General features: G+C 38.5%; 2 protein-coding genes across 2 annotated transcripts in view; both read left to right on the top strand.

Moving 5' to 3' along the window:
* The first annotated feature begins 193 nt into the window (after window positions 1-193).
* On the top strand, window positions 194-11,940 carry ttk (ttk protein kinase). The gene is made up of 25 exons (XM_044358235.1): window positions 194-365; window positions 2,340-2,433; window positions 2,517-2,739; window positions 2,938-3,044; window positions 3,141-3,284; window positions 3,468-3,582; window positions 3,676-3,757; window positions 3,862-3,980; window positions 4,545-4,632; window positions 4,783-4,891; window positions 5,028-5,250; window positions 5,970-6,076; window positions 7,147-7,290; window positions 7,381-7,541; window positions 7,928-8,073; window positions 8,188-8,314; window positions 8,823-8,915; window positions 9,031-9,188; window positions 9,466-9,617; window positions 9,736-9,860; window positions 10,344-10,418; window positions 10,510-10,686; window positions 11,048-11,144; window positions 11,255-11,334; window positions 11,411-11,940. The coding sequence occupies exons 2-25, from the start codon at window positions 2,340-2,342 to the stop codon at window positions 11,477-11,479; spliced, it is 3,015 nt and encodes a 1,004-aa protein (XP_044214170.1). The 5' UTR covers window positions 194-365; the 3' UTR covers window positions 11,480-11,940.
* A 3,966-nt stretch (window positions 11,941-15,906) lies between these two features.
* Window positions 15,907-16,684, top strand: part of bckdhb (branched chain keto acid dehydrogenase E1 subunit beta) — a 55,303-nt gene continuing 54,525 nt past the window's right edge. Inside the window, exon 1 of the mRNA XM_044359237.1 lies at window positions 15,907-16,120. Within this exon, the coding sequence (XP_044215172.1) occupies window positions 15,952-16,120 (169 nt within the window). The 5' untranslated portion in view covers window positions 15,907-15,951. The remainder of the gene's footprint in view (window positions 16,121-16,684) is intronic.

Raw genomic sequence — 16,684 nt, 5'->3', positions numbered from 1 at the left:
CATAACATAACATTAGAATCTCCTTTGAGCAGCATCATGGCAAATATATACTCACCTAATTAAATATCTTAAGGAAACAAGTTTAGTAGAGAAATGTTTATCTTTTTTGTCTCTTTTTTTAATTTTGTTGTCTACCAATCTACTGCTCCACACTCCAGTCCAGTAGGTGGCGGTAATGCTCCTTTAAACTTGTTTACCAACCGCTAATAAACCCAAAAGAAGAAGAAGAAGAATCCAGCACAAACTATCCAATCAACACACGACATGGACGGAAGTGGCATATTTGAAAACTGGCAGTTGAAGCTGAAGTCGAAGCGTTTTCGTGCCCCAACGAGTGAAAAAGGATTAATTGCAGCGCAAACACGGTGAGATATATTAAAATAATAACGTTAATCTCTTTTATTGTTTAGGAAAAAATGCTTTACACATACGTTTTTTTACCGTAATTAACGTGACCAGTAAGGAAACTAAACCTCGTTGATGTTAACAACATTGCTAAATGTCAGCTGGCTAGCTAACCCAGCTAACTCAAGTTGTCAACACGAAAGCGTTCAACATTATGTAAAGAAACTGCAACAGTGACCAAGAATATCTTCTGAATAATTCGGCGAAACTCTTTTTTGCTTCGCAGTATACCTACAAGGTCTCATAAAGATATGTATTAATTAACGAGTTGAAAGTCGAACAAACGATCCAAAGTCAGGATGCACATCATTGTGACACCTTAAATTACGTTACAATTAACTTTCTGATGTGGTCTTGACGTTACTGTGTACATCACATCCTTGCTGCTATGTTAAATGTCACTTTTAAAGTTATTGATTTTGGAGAGTGGCTTTTAAATGTATAGTTCGGATTTTTTGAAGTGGGGTTGTATAAGGTACTTATCCCAGTGTATTAAAGTTACCAACAGAAGATGGGGGTCAGTGTTGTATCGAACTTAGACCGTGTTCACACTTGCTTTTAAAATGGACAACGTTAAATATAAGTCTAAACGGCCACCGAGACGCATTGTGATCCGATCACTCAAACCTCTTGCCAAGGAGGTCCGGGACGCATTTGACATATCTTTTGTAGTGTAAACGCTAATGCGTACTGATGGTACTGATTTGGTTTCCCCCGAGCCTCGCCCCCATGGAAGCGCGCGTTCACAGAAAGCTCGCCCCCGACATGCTGTGCTCGTGAAACCTTCATAATCAGAGGGGAAAACCAGAGCTTGGAGGGAATAATCAAACAATGGCAGTCGTATTGGGATAGCGCAACTAAAGGAAGACACATGCAAAACAAAATAAAGTAGGAGTGGTAAATAATGGAATCAACAGGAAATATCAAGTAATTATAAGTAGATTAAGAATTGGTCACAGCAGCCTGAGTTGTGCACTTTTTTTCTTAGGAAAAAACCGAACTGGTCATTATATCCTAATCAGTGTCAGGAAAAAGAGACATTGGAGCATGTCCTGATTCATGCAGGAAATATGAAGAGGAAAGAAGGGCAATGCTTACAGGGGTACAGAGTGGAGGCCAGAGTTTAAGATCTGCTTGAGTGTGGGGACACAGTGGAGGGGGAAAAAAACTAATAATTAAATTTTTGAGAGTGACTGGACTGATTACAAGATTGTAATAGATTTGGACAACAGCGGATAATTAAATCCAGAGGGAGGTAGTAATGCAATTTAAAGGATGCCAACTGCTATAAAAACCCAAAGAAGAAGAATGTGGCTCTTGTACCACTGAGGTATTATGGAGAGCACAAGGCTCAAAACTAACTTTAACAAGTTTTATCTGTAGAATGTTGTGTTCTAGAAGTGAAAGGCACATTTCATGACTGTTATATTTTGAAAATGGGGAAACATAGCCCATGTTTGTTGTGTATTTCATGTCTTAACACAAACAACAACTGTTGGAAAAACACATCCTGACAGCTGAAAATGTTACTGTCAGATACTGATTCCCCTCTGTTCAATATGAAAAGAAGCTCACACATCTGTCAAATTCATACTGCAGACTTATTTCCCCTCAACAGGTAAGTCCAGTGATTCTCAGCCTGATAGGGCTGTGTGATATGCCCAAAATTTCATATCCCCATAAAGGTCATTTCATATCTAGATAATGATACATATAATGATATAGCACATTTCAGCAGTACATTGCTTAACTTAACAAAAAGGTCAGAGGTCATGTGTGCCACTAAAGCATACTTGCATACCAAGTGAGGAATCATTAAGTTAAATTAAATTGTCATTCTTTTGAATGGGTTTAGGTGTCTTTGGTGTATAACTGTATGAAAGAGACAATACATAACGTTATCCGGGCTGATGTATGTTGTATGTCAATTTCAGATGGAGGAAGAGGAGCATACAGACAGAAAGCAGCAACTTGCCATGCTTTATCAAAAGCTCAACCAAATAAAAAAGTCTCTCAATGAAGAAAATGGTATGTAGTCCTGTCACTGTAAGGTCTAAACGAATATGTCCTATACTTCATCAAGTCATCATAACACCTTGCACTTGTTGCAGACGACATCGACAATTTTAACCAGATCATCAGTTCAAACTCACCTGAAGAATGCCTCTCATATTTGACGGACCTGGAGAAGAAAGGGGACCCTCACTTGGATCGTAACCACCTCACCAGACTCACTGACTCTTACACCAGAGTATTCTCCAATATGCCACTAGGAAAACACTGTCAAAATGAGAGCTATGCCAGGATGTTGGTCAGATTTGCAGAGCTGAAAGCGTGAGTAACCAAGTTATTACTTGTGTCTCAAGACCTTTGTCCACTCGTCAGTAATTCCACCTACATCAGTGAAACTAAAGTGACCATGAGTATCATGATGTAGCTCAAATATGGTGTCATGATTATCTGAGAGGCATTTTGTGTTTAGAAGATGTGAGGTGGTTGAAATGTCTGTTTGTCTTGTTTTTCTTTTCTTAGAATTCAAGATGTTAAAGAGGCAGAAACCAACTTCAATGTGGCAACATCTCATAGCCAGAACTTTGCATTTGTCCACATTGCACATGCACAGTTTGAAAATTCACAAGGTACAGAGATGCACTTTTTGTTGTTCATGTAAATATTACATGTTCTCGTGACATGTTAACTGGGGTATTTCAGTGTCTCTTATATCACTTTACCAGGCAACACAAAGAGAGCCATTAGTATATTGCATACTGCTATTGAACTGGATGCCAAACCAAAGGAACTGCTGGAGGCTGCCCTGCACAGCATGCAGACAGGGAAAACACAACCCTTCTGTTCAGAGGACAAGGAAAATGTGCCACGTTAGTATTTTTCCATGTTTTATTTCATGGCTGATCACCTATATTTAGTTTACTTAACAGATGTACAGCAGTTATAAAGTCTCAGTTTCTGTTATAATGTAAAATTATAACCATATCATTGTCATTTTACATAGTATGTTTTCCCATTTGATTTACATAGTTGTCGCCTTTTCTTTCTGACAGTATTGTCCAACAGCATTGTGCACGATTCTGTCAAAAAAGGCTCAGAGTTTCAAAAAGTAAGCAGGATATCAGATGGGACTGGTGACTTGCAGCTCTTCAGTATTTTTGGTTCAGGGTAAGAATGAAACAGTAGCTTCCACACTTAATAAGGCTTATGTTTAGTTAGGAAATGTTACATGTTGTGTTGTGTTTCTTCTTTGGCTCTCAGGACCGAGCCCCTTGGGGGGTCATCAGATGACCAGCTACCGGGATGGAGATCTGCATCTCAACGCAAGAGAGCAGTTGGCTTGGTGAGAGTTGAATTTCTTCCTGCTCGTCTCTCTATAAAATACTTTTATCATGCACTTTCTCAAAGACTTCATGAAGCTAATTACTTTGAACTTTTGCGTTCCAGCCAGGGAGAGTCCCCATAGTTTCTTTATCCATCCCGGAAAAGGATGATGATAATGATGACTACATTAATGGGAGGCCCTCAAAGAGAAATGATTCATCAATCCCCTCCAGTTTGTCCAGGTAATTTTGGAGACTAATATTTATTCCCAAACATTTTCATGTCAAGGTTTTTCAGCTACAGGCATTTTACCATGACCTTTGCTTAATGTGATTATTTCTTGGTGAATTCCATACGAGGACAGATGTAGTTCACCAAATGCCACATAAGAAAACGATAATGGTGGAAACACTTTTTTCTGTCTCAAATGGTTTGCTTGATCTAACAATTGAATGCACATTTTGTTCAACATCTGTAGAAAATTCAGTGCTGTGGTTGTTAGGATGTGGTAATATCCTCTTTTTTATATATTTTAAAGCACTGTTTTTGAGTTGTATCATGCTGCTGAGAAACCACATGGTCCCCCATAAAAACGTATTGAATAATGACACTGCTATAGTTTGTTAAGTTGAATTTTGTGACGTTCTAATCCCCCAGTTGGCTTGGCATGCTAACTCTTGAGTATCTCAATCAAATGTGTTATCATTCTTTTCCAAGTGTTGTATTGTTTTTGTGGTATCCATTGATGTTTAATAAGTGAGATTTTACAAAGTGTTGCTGATTTAATTGGTTTAATTGTGTTTTAGGCAAACATCTGGTTCTAGTGTGAGCACAATGTTTGGGTCATCCTCCTCAAAGAAAATGGCTGTCGACAGACATTTAGTCAATCATCAGGTTGGTATATTCACACACATCAATCTTGTTTTGGACTACAGTGTCAGAATGCCACAAGTGTTTACACTCAACGGTTTTCATTATCCAGATGTTCAGCATGGGCTCACAAAGGAAGTGTAATGTGTGTCTCTTATATTGCTGTGTTTGCAGCCGTCAACTCTCAGTCCAGATCATTGCCCTTGGGAAGACCAGGCCACTGTGGACTCAACAACTACACTCCTTCACACACATAACACAAGGGACACCTCGAGAATGGAAGGTAATAGATCACCAAGAAAATATGCCACACCGCATCCCCCATATTGCTGAGTGCATCGTAATACTCCAGAGCTGCTTGAGCAACGGGCGTGTCTTGTCATTTGCTGTCCTGATGACATGTCGCTTTTCATTCGCAGATGTAACTTACACTTTCGACCAGATCGTCAATTCACATTCCCCCGAGTCATGTTGGACTTACCTGATGTCCCTGGAGAAAAGAGGCAACCCTCACACAGACATCAACCTCCTTAATAAGCTCAAGGATTGTTATTCTAAAGTCTTCTCCAGACTGCCAATAAGACAATACAGCAAAAACGCCAGCTATGCCAGAATTCTGGTCAGATATGCAGAACTCAAGGGGTGAGTGTGTATGAAAATATTATATCCATTGGGATACTCTCTGGACTTTGTGGTGTGTGTGTATGTGATGTTTAATTTTAGTTGTGATTAGGAATTAGGAAATGCGGGGGAAAAAATGATATTTATTTAAAAAATCAAAATGAAATAGCAAACATTCATTAAGTTAAAGGATTTTTCAGTATTGTCCTGGAAGTTCATCTCTCACTCCCTGCCCCAATCTTCTTCTTCTTCTTCTGTTGAGTTTCATGGCAGTTGGTATTGAATAGTGTTGCATTACTGCTAACTGCTGGACGGTCCTTTGCCCCATCTATTCCAGCATTACCGTGTTATGTGTGAAAAGGTGCAAAGCAGAAGTGTTCCCGAGTGTAGCTGCATGTGTGAATAATGAATATCACTAGCGGTGTCTCAGAGGTCATCAGAGTAATTTACCAGGAACTATGTGTGAAAGAGGCTGATGACTGAATTGTTGACATTCACTAAATTTTAAAACTCATGTGTTTTCTCACGTGAAACAACAAAACAACCTGTGTGCCTGGATGTATTGGCTATCTATTCTTGCTCTGTATGTTAAGTTCAGTGCATATAGTCCTTCAGCCCCCTTTCAAAGAAACTATTGTTGCCAAAATGTTGACTTCAATCTCTGAATTTTCAATTTCATGGTTTTTGGGTGCCTTTTTAAGGATAACCACATGTCCTTCCTTATTTTCTTCTTTTTAAAGCATTGAAGACCCAGATGAAGCCAATGACCACTTCATAGTTGCAAGATCCAACTGCAAAGGCTTTGCCTTTGTCTATGTAGCACATGCCCAGTTTGAGGTTTCTCAAGGTAGAATGTCTCATTTATTTTCATCTTCCAGGAATTTGATATATGGAATACACAGACATATGGAAAACAAAATGCAAATATGTGCAGTTTGTTTGTGGTCTATAAAATGTCAGAAAATGGTGAAAAATGTTGATCAGTCAGCCCAAGATGACATCCTCAAATGTCTTGTTTTGTCTAGACCAACTGCTCATAACCCAAAGATATACAGACGGGTGACAAATTAAGGGAAAAACTTGTACAGGTGTGAATGCTTGACCCCTACAGTGAGGGGATCTGGTGGCTCTGTTATGCTGTGGGGGTCATTTTGCTGGCATGGTTTGGGTCCACTTGTCCCCTTAGAGGGAAGACTCTCTGCAAATCATTATAAAGTTGCTCTGAGTGAGCACCTTTATCCTATGATGAAACATTTCTATCCTGACGGGAGTGGTCCCTTCCAGGATGACAATGCCTCCATCCATAGGACACGAGGGGTCACTGGATGGTTTGATGAGTATGAAAATGATGTGAATTATATGCTGTGGACTTCACAGTCACCAGATCTCTCCAGTTGAACACCTACGGGAGATTTTGGGCTGATGTGTCAGACAGCGCTCCCAACAACAATAATCAAAAAACCGAATGGGGGAATATCTTTTTGAAGAAAGGTGTTCATCCCTCCAGTAGAGTTCAGAGACTTGTAGAATCAATGCCAAGGCGCACTGAAGCTGTTCTGGTGGCACTTGGTGGCCTAACAGCTTACTAAGACACTTTATGTTGGTTTTTCCTTTTAATTTGTCACCTGTATGTACAGTTTATTGTCATAGAGGACTTAAGAAACCAGAAAGTATTCACATTTGAGAAGCTGGAATCAGAGGATTTGGACTTTTTTCTCTTTAAAAAAAATAACTCCAAACAATTCATCAATTATCAAAACTGTTGCCGAATAATTTAATAGTTGAGATCTAATCAACTAATTGTTGCAGCTCTAAGTATGACTGTGGCTTGACAAACATTGACTTTACTGACGAATCAGCCTTTTTGTTAAAATATAGTTAAAGTACACTTTTTCTTCCTTCCGTCCTTCCTTTAAGGTAATGTGGTCAAAGCAACTTCAATCCTGCACAAAGCCCAGGCATTAAACGCCAAGCCAGCTGAGCTCCTGGAGGTGGCCATACGTAACCTTAAAGCTGGAGAGAAACAGCTAGTGCCCACCAAGGAGGAGGAACATCACACAGGTAGAGACACACTGAAGGGTCATTCTTTGTCAATTTCAAAGCACTTGGATGGACATAGTTTGGAATTTTTCAAATTCATCTTTCTTTTAGATTTACAAACAGGCATGGCATCTTGTGGGGGAAACCAGGAACCGCAGCTTCCTGCTCGGATCCCTGTGAACCGGTCAGTGGAACAGCCTAAACCTGCCAGCAAGGAGAACCTTTCAGAGTGGAAGATGCCAACTCTGGTCAACCGACATGTTTCTCCAGAGGTCTGATAATATTTGTTATAGACTACTACTTACAGCTACTATTACCACACACAAACTAGTGTTGATACTATACAATATGGGTGTTGACAGCCACTATGACATGTAAAAGGACTATTGACATTTCAGAACATCTAAAGCTTGGTAATTGACAACCACTGTTCTTGCTTTTTTGTCACTATGACAGTTTATTGAGAGACAATGTATCAATCTCCATACATTTGTTTGTTAATTTTCTTCAGCCTCCATTTTTATATTATTCATGAATCTAAATAGTGAAATGAAACCTTTCTACTGTCTGTTGTCATTCCTCCTTTTGGTTATTTCAAATCATTTACACACTGAACCAGATTCTATTCTCAGTCTCAAATGATTCTTTTTCCTCCCAGGATAAACGCATAACACCACCTGACCCCAGACCTGTTTCACGTGTGACCGAGTCGCTCCTTACTCCATCTCTCAATCATCCATCCAGACCGAACCCACAAACAGTCTGTCAGACACCAAACAACTACAGAAACCCCTCTGCCAACAGGTAATATCTTGATTTGGAAGTCTGTAGGTTCTGGAAAATAATCAATAATCTACAAAGCCTTAAACAAGATTTTGACCTAGCCTTGTTTTACTTCTGTCACTCTCTCTCCTTCAGCTTTATTACTCCTATTGTAAAGAGAAACCCTGCAGTGTCTTCCTCTGCAGTCGCAGCACACAGAGCTGGACCTGTTCAGCAGCCCTTCACACCTCTAAACCAAACACCATGTTTCCAAACTCCACAGGTACAGCATGTTCACACCTTGCCTTTGCTGTCATTTTATCAGTCCCTCCAGGAAATTGTGATATTTATGAGAACTTGCAACTAAATAAATTACCACAACTTTTCCACATGAAATGGCCAAATCATCAGACCGCTTTTGATTTGGACCAATTGTCGCATTTTGTGTTGTGGTAACTTATGTCATTGCAGCGTACATTCAGCAAGGATATAAATGGAATTCAAGTACAGTATTTGATGTTCCTGTTACAGCTACAACATACACATAACTTTAGTTTGCTTCCAGTCAGTCAGATCATTGGCAGAGTTCTTCAGAGCCCTGTATGTTCTACTGCAGGGATGATTAAAACATGCTTAAGGAGAGATGAAACATATAAATCTGGATGTGTATAGAACAATGTAGCTTATCTTTCATAAAACTCTTTCTGGAGTCCTAGAAATATCTCTCTCTGTTTCTACACACAAAGAAATTTGAACTGTAATGCAAGTTATATTTTTGAATCTCATTTCAGGCTTCCTTCACCACGTTGTCAAATGAATCTATTACCATTAAGGACAAGCAGTTCTTCATTCTCAAGATGATTGGACGAGGTGGATCTAGCAAGGTAAAACATGCCACCAGCATTCAATTTTGTGCTCCAACACTTTACATTTGTTGTTGTTGTTTTTACTATTACGATCTTTGCTGATTGACAGAGTTTTTTTTTTTTTTTTTTTCAGGTCTACCAGGTCCTGGATCACAAAAAACAGCTGTTTGCTGTGAAATACGTTGACCTTGAGGGGGCTGATGCTCAGACTATAGAAAGTTACAAAAATGAGATTGAACATCTGAACCACCTTCAGCAGTACAGCGATCAAATTATAAAGCTCTATGACTAGTAAGTGCATGACCTATCCAAAAACAATATCAACATGTGTTGCTTTGAAGTCACCTTGAAGCTTTTTCATTCTGTTTTTAAAATTAAACCATTGCCAGTTGAGGTGTTGCAGCAGTGTAAACGTAAATGAGTTGACAACATCATCAACATTATAGAATAATTAAGGAAAATAAGAAGGAAAATATGGGGATTTGCTTTGTATACACAGTACAAGATGTGAAAAACGTAACCTGTGGCAGTTCTTTGATTTCTGTTGGTTATATGTGTGTGTTTGCAGTGAAATAACCAACAGTTACATCTACATGCTGATGGAGTGTGGAAACTTGGATCTGAACACTTGGTTGCGGAACAAAAAGACTGTGAATCCGCTGGACAGGAAGTTCTACTGGAGAAACATGCTGGAGGCCGTCCATACCATCCACAAACATGGTTCTTTCTCTCTGTAGTTCTCACTATTGTTCTCTCATTGACTCTGTTGTTTACCGGCACACTAAAATAATCTTAATTTCTAACCGCTGTACATATGTCTTTCGTGTCTTCTATGCAGGAATTGTCCACAGTGACTTGAAACCGGCAAATTTTGTCATAGTGAACGCGTCGCTGAAGTTGATTGACTTCGGCATCGCAAACCGAATCCAACCAGATGTAACGAGCATCATGAAGGATTCACAAGTAAGATTTATGTTGATGACAAGCCGATATACATTTAATGAACACATTAAGCCTCTGACATCTTGCCCAAGTGATTGGATTGTAATTAGGTGGCAGAAAAATGAATAAAATCCAGGTGTAAATGCAGACAGGTTGCATTGTGTACAGTAGTTACATTCTTGGCAATGAAACTTGACTGAGCAGACACAACCAGGAAATGCATGCAGGTTTTGGAGTCTTCAATAGTAACATGTTTGTCAAAACTGGATTATCATGGATGTGAAATAACATAAATTGCATATATAGAATATCATTTTTGTTTCTTTTCAAGGACACAAAAACAGATTTTTTTAAATGTATTTTGTACAGTGGAGGCTGATATTAATGCCAAATTTAAACACAATCTAACATTTTTTATCTACACTCAGTCCACATATGGGAAGCGGGTAAATCCAGGTGGAAAGAGCTCTCTGTGTGTAATACATGGTTGTTTGTCAAACACAGGTAGGAACCCTGAACTATATGCCCCCTGAAGCCATCAAAGACACTTCATCCCAGCCAGGAAAAGCACGTGCAAAGGTACTCATACTAAGTTAATTCAACAGTTCAAGCAGTACTTTGTGATTGTAGAAGAGCGGTTAAATACATCTTTTCTGATTTTGTCCTTAAGATCAGCCCCAAAGGTGACGTGTGGTCCCTTGGATGTATCCTGTACTGCATGACTTACGGGAGGACTCCATTCCAAAGCATCACCAATCAGATTAGCAAGCTGCATGCCATCATCGATCCCTCACATAAGATTGAGTTTCCTGACATCTCGGAGAAGGATTTGCTGGATGTGTTGAAGGTGAGAAAAAAACGAATAAACTCTTAGTGTGATGTGAACTCAGTAAATTTGACAGTTTGTTGACAGATTGGCTTACAGAGTTAGACCTGAGGATATCCACTACAGGACACTAAAAGATTTATAAATGATGGCAAACTAGTTCATACTGTTATTTTTACATCCAGTCGTATGTGGGCTAATATAGGCTTTCAAAACCCATATCACACCCAACTAAAAACCTGCAAAAGGTATTTATGTGGATGTAAATATGTCAGTCTCAAATGTGATGTTTTAATACAGTTTTTGTTGTACGTGATGTTGAGTGTTGATGAACTTATGTAAAATACAAATAAGCACATTAATTATTGTCTTGTTGTATCAGAGATGCTTGGTAAGAAACCCCCGAGAGCGAATCTCTATTGCGGAGCTGCTGGAGCATCCGTACCTCCAGCTGAAGCCACAAGCATCACCCGAGCCAGGTACACACACACACACACACACACACACACACACACACACATCACTGTGAATGAAGTCTGTATATTTGTGAGTCAGTTTTCACCACCTGTGATCAACTCATCTGTTTCAGAACGCAACAGTGATCTCAAGAAAATCCTAACGGACCTCGCAGCCCTCCAGTCTCCCAACAGCATCATCCGTGCTGCTAATGTAAGATTTACTTTATGAAATCTTTTCTCCAACCAATATTTGATTATTTACTAATTCAGCTTTCTGCTCTCCACAGAATCTGGCAAAAATGTGCAGCAGTGGCAGGAAGTTGGATGTTGCAGAGTGTGCAAAGTCATCATCCTAACTATCCTGGAAATGTGATGTAAATAGTTTTTGTTTTGTTTTTTTTCTTTGTTTTTGTTGATGCTAGGGCTGTGTGATATGGGTTTTTTAAAAATCACAATGTTATGATGTTAAAGGCTCGGAGGTCGATGACTGTCCGCCATCGGCCCAACCCTAGTCCAAATAACGAAAAACATTGCCGTAAAGACTGATTTGTGACACAACGAAACAAGACAGAGCATAATATGAAACAGTAGATATTTTCTATCCTAACACGGTATATATATATATCGTCATATCGCACAGCCCTGGTTGATGCCTCTTATACACTTATTAACCCTACATCTTACAGTAGAATATGTTATTGTACTGAAATGGTGGTTTTCTTGAAACAAAATCATTATATTGCTTCATATTTACTTATGTTCTCTGGTAATAAATGTAAGCGTGCAGCTTAGTCAAATAAACTTACTGTATCCATAAGAGTTGTTGCTTTATTCGCTTCAGCTTACAGGTATTTGCAAGTTCTCACTTGTAGAGGATGTTACAGAAGAGGTTTCCAACCTCAATGAGACTTACTTGGTAAATTAAAGATAAAATAAAAAGATTTGCCATTGTAATCTATTTTCTGTGAACCTTTTTTAATTGTTAATATGTAAATATTTCCATATTGCTGTTTTTGTTATGTTTTTTTAATTTTGGTCATCTCCATTAGAAAATAATTTGGTTAAATTAAAATATATCCAAATGACAGTTAACCTCTATATTGAGCCAATTTTTGACATGACTATAATTTTATTTTCATTTAACATTGGTGACAGTAACACAAAAGGAAAAACAAAACTCTGCTTTCACTGAGTTTCAGGGGTTCCTTCTGTTTGCGATTAACACTGATAATTGTGGAAAAATTGAACACTCATGCAACCAGAGAAAGTATGACCTCTTTTCTTATTAGGGGCCGTTTGAGTCCACAGACTTCAAATATCCAAATAGTCTATTATAGGGGATATAATAAGGACATTTCCTTGTGGGATCCATGGAGTCAGCAGATGCTGGCCACTCTGTGTTTCTGTTCAGCATTGCGGAATCTACTGTAAAATCCATTTTTCCAGAGTTACCAGTGTTATGATGTTGTGAATTGAGGTTCTAATTCTGCATGTCAGCAAGCTGTTGGCCAGAAAAAAAAGCACATTAAGCATTTTATACAACATGTTATCCAGGACATTGTGTTTCCCACAAGTGGAGAATTTATTTGTGGTGTTTGACCTCTGACGAGGCTCATTCGCAGTGGAGCTGCAACACATCCCAGCAGATTCAGAGTCAACTTTTCCTCTATATATGAGATTCACTGCATGAAGTTGTCATCTATGCATCTGTGTTATCTCTTAGTTGACACAAACATTCTTTTCACAAAAAGATCTTTCATTTTCAACCATTTTCATTTGTTTGTTTTCATCTTAACTGCTACTGCAACTGTTGTTACTGTATTTTACCAATTCTGTTACTGTTGTGATTCAGTCTTACATGTTTTTCCTTTTACACAATTCAACACAACTTTCAACTATGAAACTATGAAGTAAATTGTATTTTTGTTTTGGTAATCTACTTGAAATTCAAATTTCCTTTATTGGCATGACAAGCATTTAATAAACTTCATAAAATTTGCACAGACCAGTCCAAGAATTATAATTTTTCAGATAAAATAGAATTCAAATGTTGTAAATTTGAGTAAAATCTTGGATTTCTTGTCCACTGATGTAAATATAGGCAGAATATGAAAGCAGTTTCTAAATTACTTCTCAAAGCATACAGCCTAACCCCTCATCTGTTCATTTATTAGGCCTATTATTAAATAAATAAATAATAATAATCTGAATCTCAGCTGAGGTGTGTTTTATAAGGGATAAGTCAAATGACTAAAAACTTTTAGAGACACATTTTTAAATAAGTTAATATTTAGATTTTGTTATATTTATGTTGGATTTTGTTCATTAACAGTTTATGTGACATTTTGTGGCAAGGGACATGGGGATATGTAGATGGTTACATGTGACAAAAAAATATTGGCACTTTTTCCTATTCAGAAAATTTCTTAACTTAATCATCTGGGTCATATACATAGGTTAGTATATCCACTGAATGCAGTAATGCTACATACCATAGCGTCTGAGTTAATTGTAGTACCATAAAAGTAGATAAAAGACCCCCTGACATCATGACTTATTGTCACTTCAGAAGCTGTTTCAACCCAGATACAAAATGATCCCAATCATGAGCCAGTTTTGGTTTCATTGGTATGAACTTCCACAAATTGACTATACAGAGAAGACCATCCATAATACATTTAATTATGAACCTCTGTGACATGACATTTACTATACTGAAGCTGGTTGTGTCCCTTCATTCACACAGACAGGTTTGAATGGGATTTGGCTTTCATATACAACTAAGAATGATTATGTCATTGTCAGTTGTTAAGCATCTGTGAATAACAACTTGTCTTGGAAGTGTAGTAATTGCACAAAACACATGCTAAATTCTACCAACACTCATTTGTGTTTAATGACATCCAAACCCAAACATACACCACAGTATTACACTATTACAAAACATGAAATGTGGACCATAGCAACAGGGAAAACTTTCTGATTGCATTTAGTGAAACTGAATCCTTTATATATTAAGTGGCAATAGAAAAAACACCTTCTCGGGGTCTTTGTTGTAGTGATGTCTGAAAGCATGTCTTATTGTTTTTTTGTTTGTTTTTTGTGGTGTATTTGATATGATGAGGGGTTTGGTAGCATCTTCACTTGTATCATCAGAGATGAGGCAGTTCAGACTGAACCACATCTCAACAAATGCCAGCAGGTCAGGATCAATACTATTTGGAATCTTTTTTTTTCTTTCTTTTTTTAAACTCATGACATCTGAGATTGTGTTTGCCAGAAGGCATGTGGACAAGTTAAGCAGAGTGGAAGATGATTCTATAGTTTGAGAAGACAGAAACTGAGCTTGTAGCCATCATACTGAATGGTTTGTTTGATGTAAGCCAAATGGCAGTGAGGAAGTCCTGACACTGCTGCCTCATGGAAGAAGAAGAAGTGGATTCTGCACATGCATTACTGTGCCTGCTGACCAGCATGAGTTATTACATTACGCACTCAGTAATTAACTCAGTAACCATCTCCATTACATGTTTTTTTTATTTATATTATATTTTTATTTAAATATATTGGGGGGCATTGAGTTTTTAGTTGTGGTAATGTAGGCAATAGCTTATATTTTTTGAGAATGAATGCTCGAGCAGAGACTAAAAGTTTGTATACTTTTATTTTTTAACACTTGTTTTGTAACTTTCAGAGCCAAAGAATTACATCTTGAACATGAACCAAACAGTTTTACCAAAATAAACAATATAAAAACAACTATAGGAGAGTTTTATCAAATTAATGTCAAAGATGAAGGGAACAAAAGACAGAGCGCAGACAAACACAGTGAAGTACATTATTGAATGAGTACAGTTTACATTTTGCCAAAATAATATGGAAATGAACCAAAATAAAAAAATATAAAACCAATTTTTATAAAATCCACGGTTCCTGATCCTGTAGTGACAACATGTGGTTTGTCCTAGTGCCGTTGCCGTACCTAGCTGTTCAAGATGGCGGACCCGCTGGCGCATGCGTGACTCACATCCCCGGTTGAATCCCAACTCTCCTGCACGCCAATTTTTTTTTTTCCAGGATGGCGAAGTCATGACCCGCCCTACTCTGCTTCTGATTGGCTATTACTCTTTGCCTTCATTGGTTGGGTTGGTTATGTCTTTCCATGAAGAGTGAGATTGGTTTGGGTTAGGGTAAGGATATCAGGGTAAGCCAATCAGAGGCAGAGTAGGACGGACGACGACTTCGCCATCCTGGGAATTAATATCGCCTCCGGCACGCACATCCATGCGCACACCGCCCTCCTTTTTGACCAATCACGACCTGTATCTGCACTGGGACGCTGACAAGTAGACGTAGAAGTAAGACGTCTCACTGTGACACTTTTCCCAGGTACCACAGAGAGCCGACGTCCCTGTCTCTTCTTACAGCAGCCTGTGTTGCACTTTCTCAAAAGTCTTCCTATATGATAACTGGGATTTTATGACCATATATTCTGAGTTAAATGGCTATTCACTACTGTAATTGCTCTTAAAATTTTAACATAAATATGTTAAAATTGTTTGGTTAGCTTTCAAAGACTTGTGGTAAATTGACACTGAGTGGGAACAAAATTAATTGGGTCCCAAAATTGTATTAGCCAATACAGTAGTGAATTTAATTTAGAATCTTGTCAGAAAGTCAAAGGAGAATCTCTATATAGATCGAGATTTCGGTTTGATACCGGAATATAATCCAGGTTCTCTCCACCTAGTGAAGACATCTTCCTCTTCAGAGACGATCTTCACAGTTTGATTCATTTTGCCCTTACCGTTCAGTCACAACAACAGTGATGGCGGCTGCAGCACGGTTTCTCGTACGAGGTGCAAACCCCAAACTTTCCATCTCCGGTGTAGGCACTCTGCGAAAACTGTCGCCGAGCTGCAACTCCCGCACAAAAACACAACGTAGGCATGCAGGGCACTTTACCTTCCAGCCTGACCCCGTCCCAACACAATATGGTGAGTGGCTGGCTAGCCGGCTGAGCTAACGTGAGCTAGTTTATACTAACAGGAGAAAGTTAAGTGAACTACCACCACAAGTTTGCATAGTTTAACTTAAAAGATGAGTGACCTAACGCTGACAGCATTAAGTCACTTGTCTTTTTGGTTGGGTAATGTTAAAGAGTTGTAATGTTAACGATACTTAATTACTTGCTTTATATTCGGCTGTCAAACATGAATAACCTGTAAGTTAGCAAGATAGTTTAACACAAAGCATGTCGTATTTTAAAAGTCTCACTCCTAACCACGGTATACTGTGTGTTGCCCTCTGTAAGGTATAATGAAATATTGTAAACGCTAGTATCAATTAATTGCTGTCATTGCTGGTAAGCCGGTGTTGCGGTGTAATGAGTGACCGTGTTAACTGGTGACTTTCGGCCGACTGCAGCAGTTGAAAACTCGAACAGAGCACGTAGGTGTCCTCCTAAAAGCCTTTAATTTTACTTTAATTAATTTTAAATACATACTAATCTGTGTTTAATATCTACGCCAACCATTTACGTAAGTTAAACTGTGTTCAGC

The sequence above is a fragment of the Thunnus albacares genome, chromosome 8, assembly GCF_914725855.1.
Source record: "Thunnus albacares chromosome 8, fThuAlb1.1, whole genome shotgun sequence".
Classification (NCBI taxonomy): domain Eukaryota; kingdom Metazoa; phylum Chordata; class Actinopteri; order Scombriformes; family Scombridae; genus Thunnus; species Thunnus albacares.
This window is presented reverse-complemented; position numbering and strand designations above follow the sequence as displayed.

Bases quoted from the DNA above. Each gene is read 5' to 3' on its own strand.
- ttk (XM_044358235.1), top strand. From the start codon at position 2,340: ATGGAGGAAGAGGAGCATACAGACAGAAAGCAGCAACTTGCCATGCTT. The intron at 3,045-3,140 runs GTACAGAGATGC...TCACTTTACCAG, and splicing joins ACAGTTTGAAAATTCACAAG to GCAACACAAAGAGAGCCATT. The intron at 10,419-10,509 runs GTACTCATACTA...TTTGTCCTTAAG, and splicing joins CAGGAAAAGCACGTGCAAAG to ATCAGCCCCAAAGGTGACGT.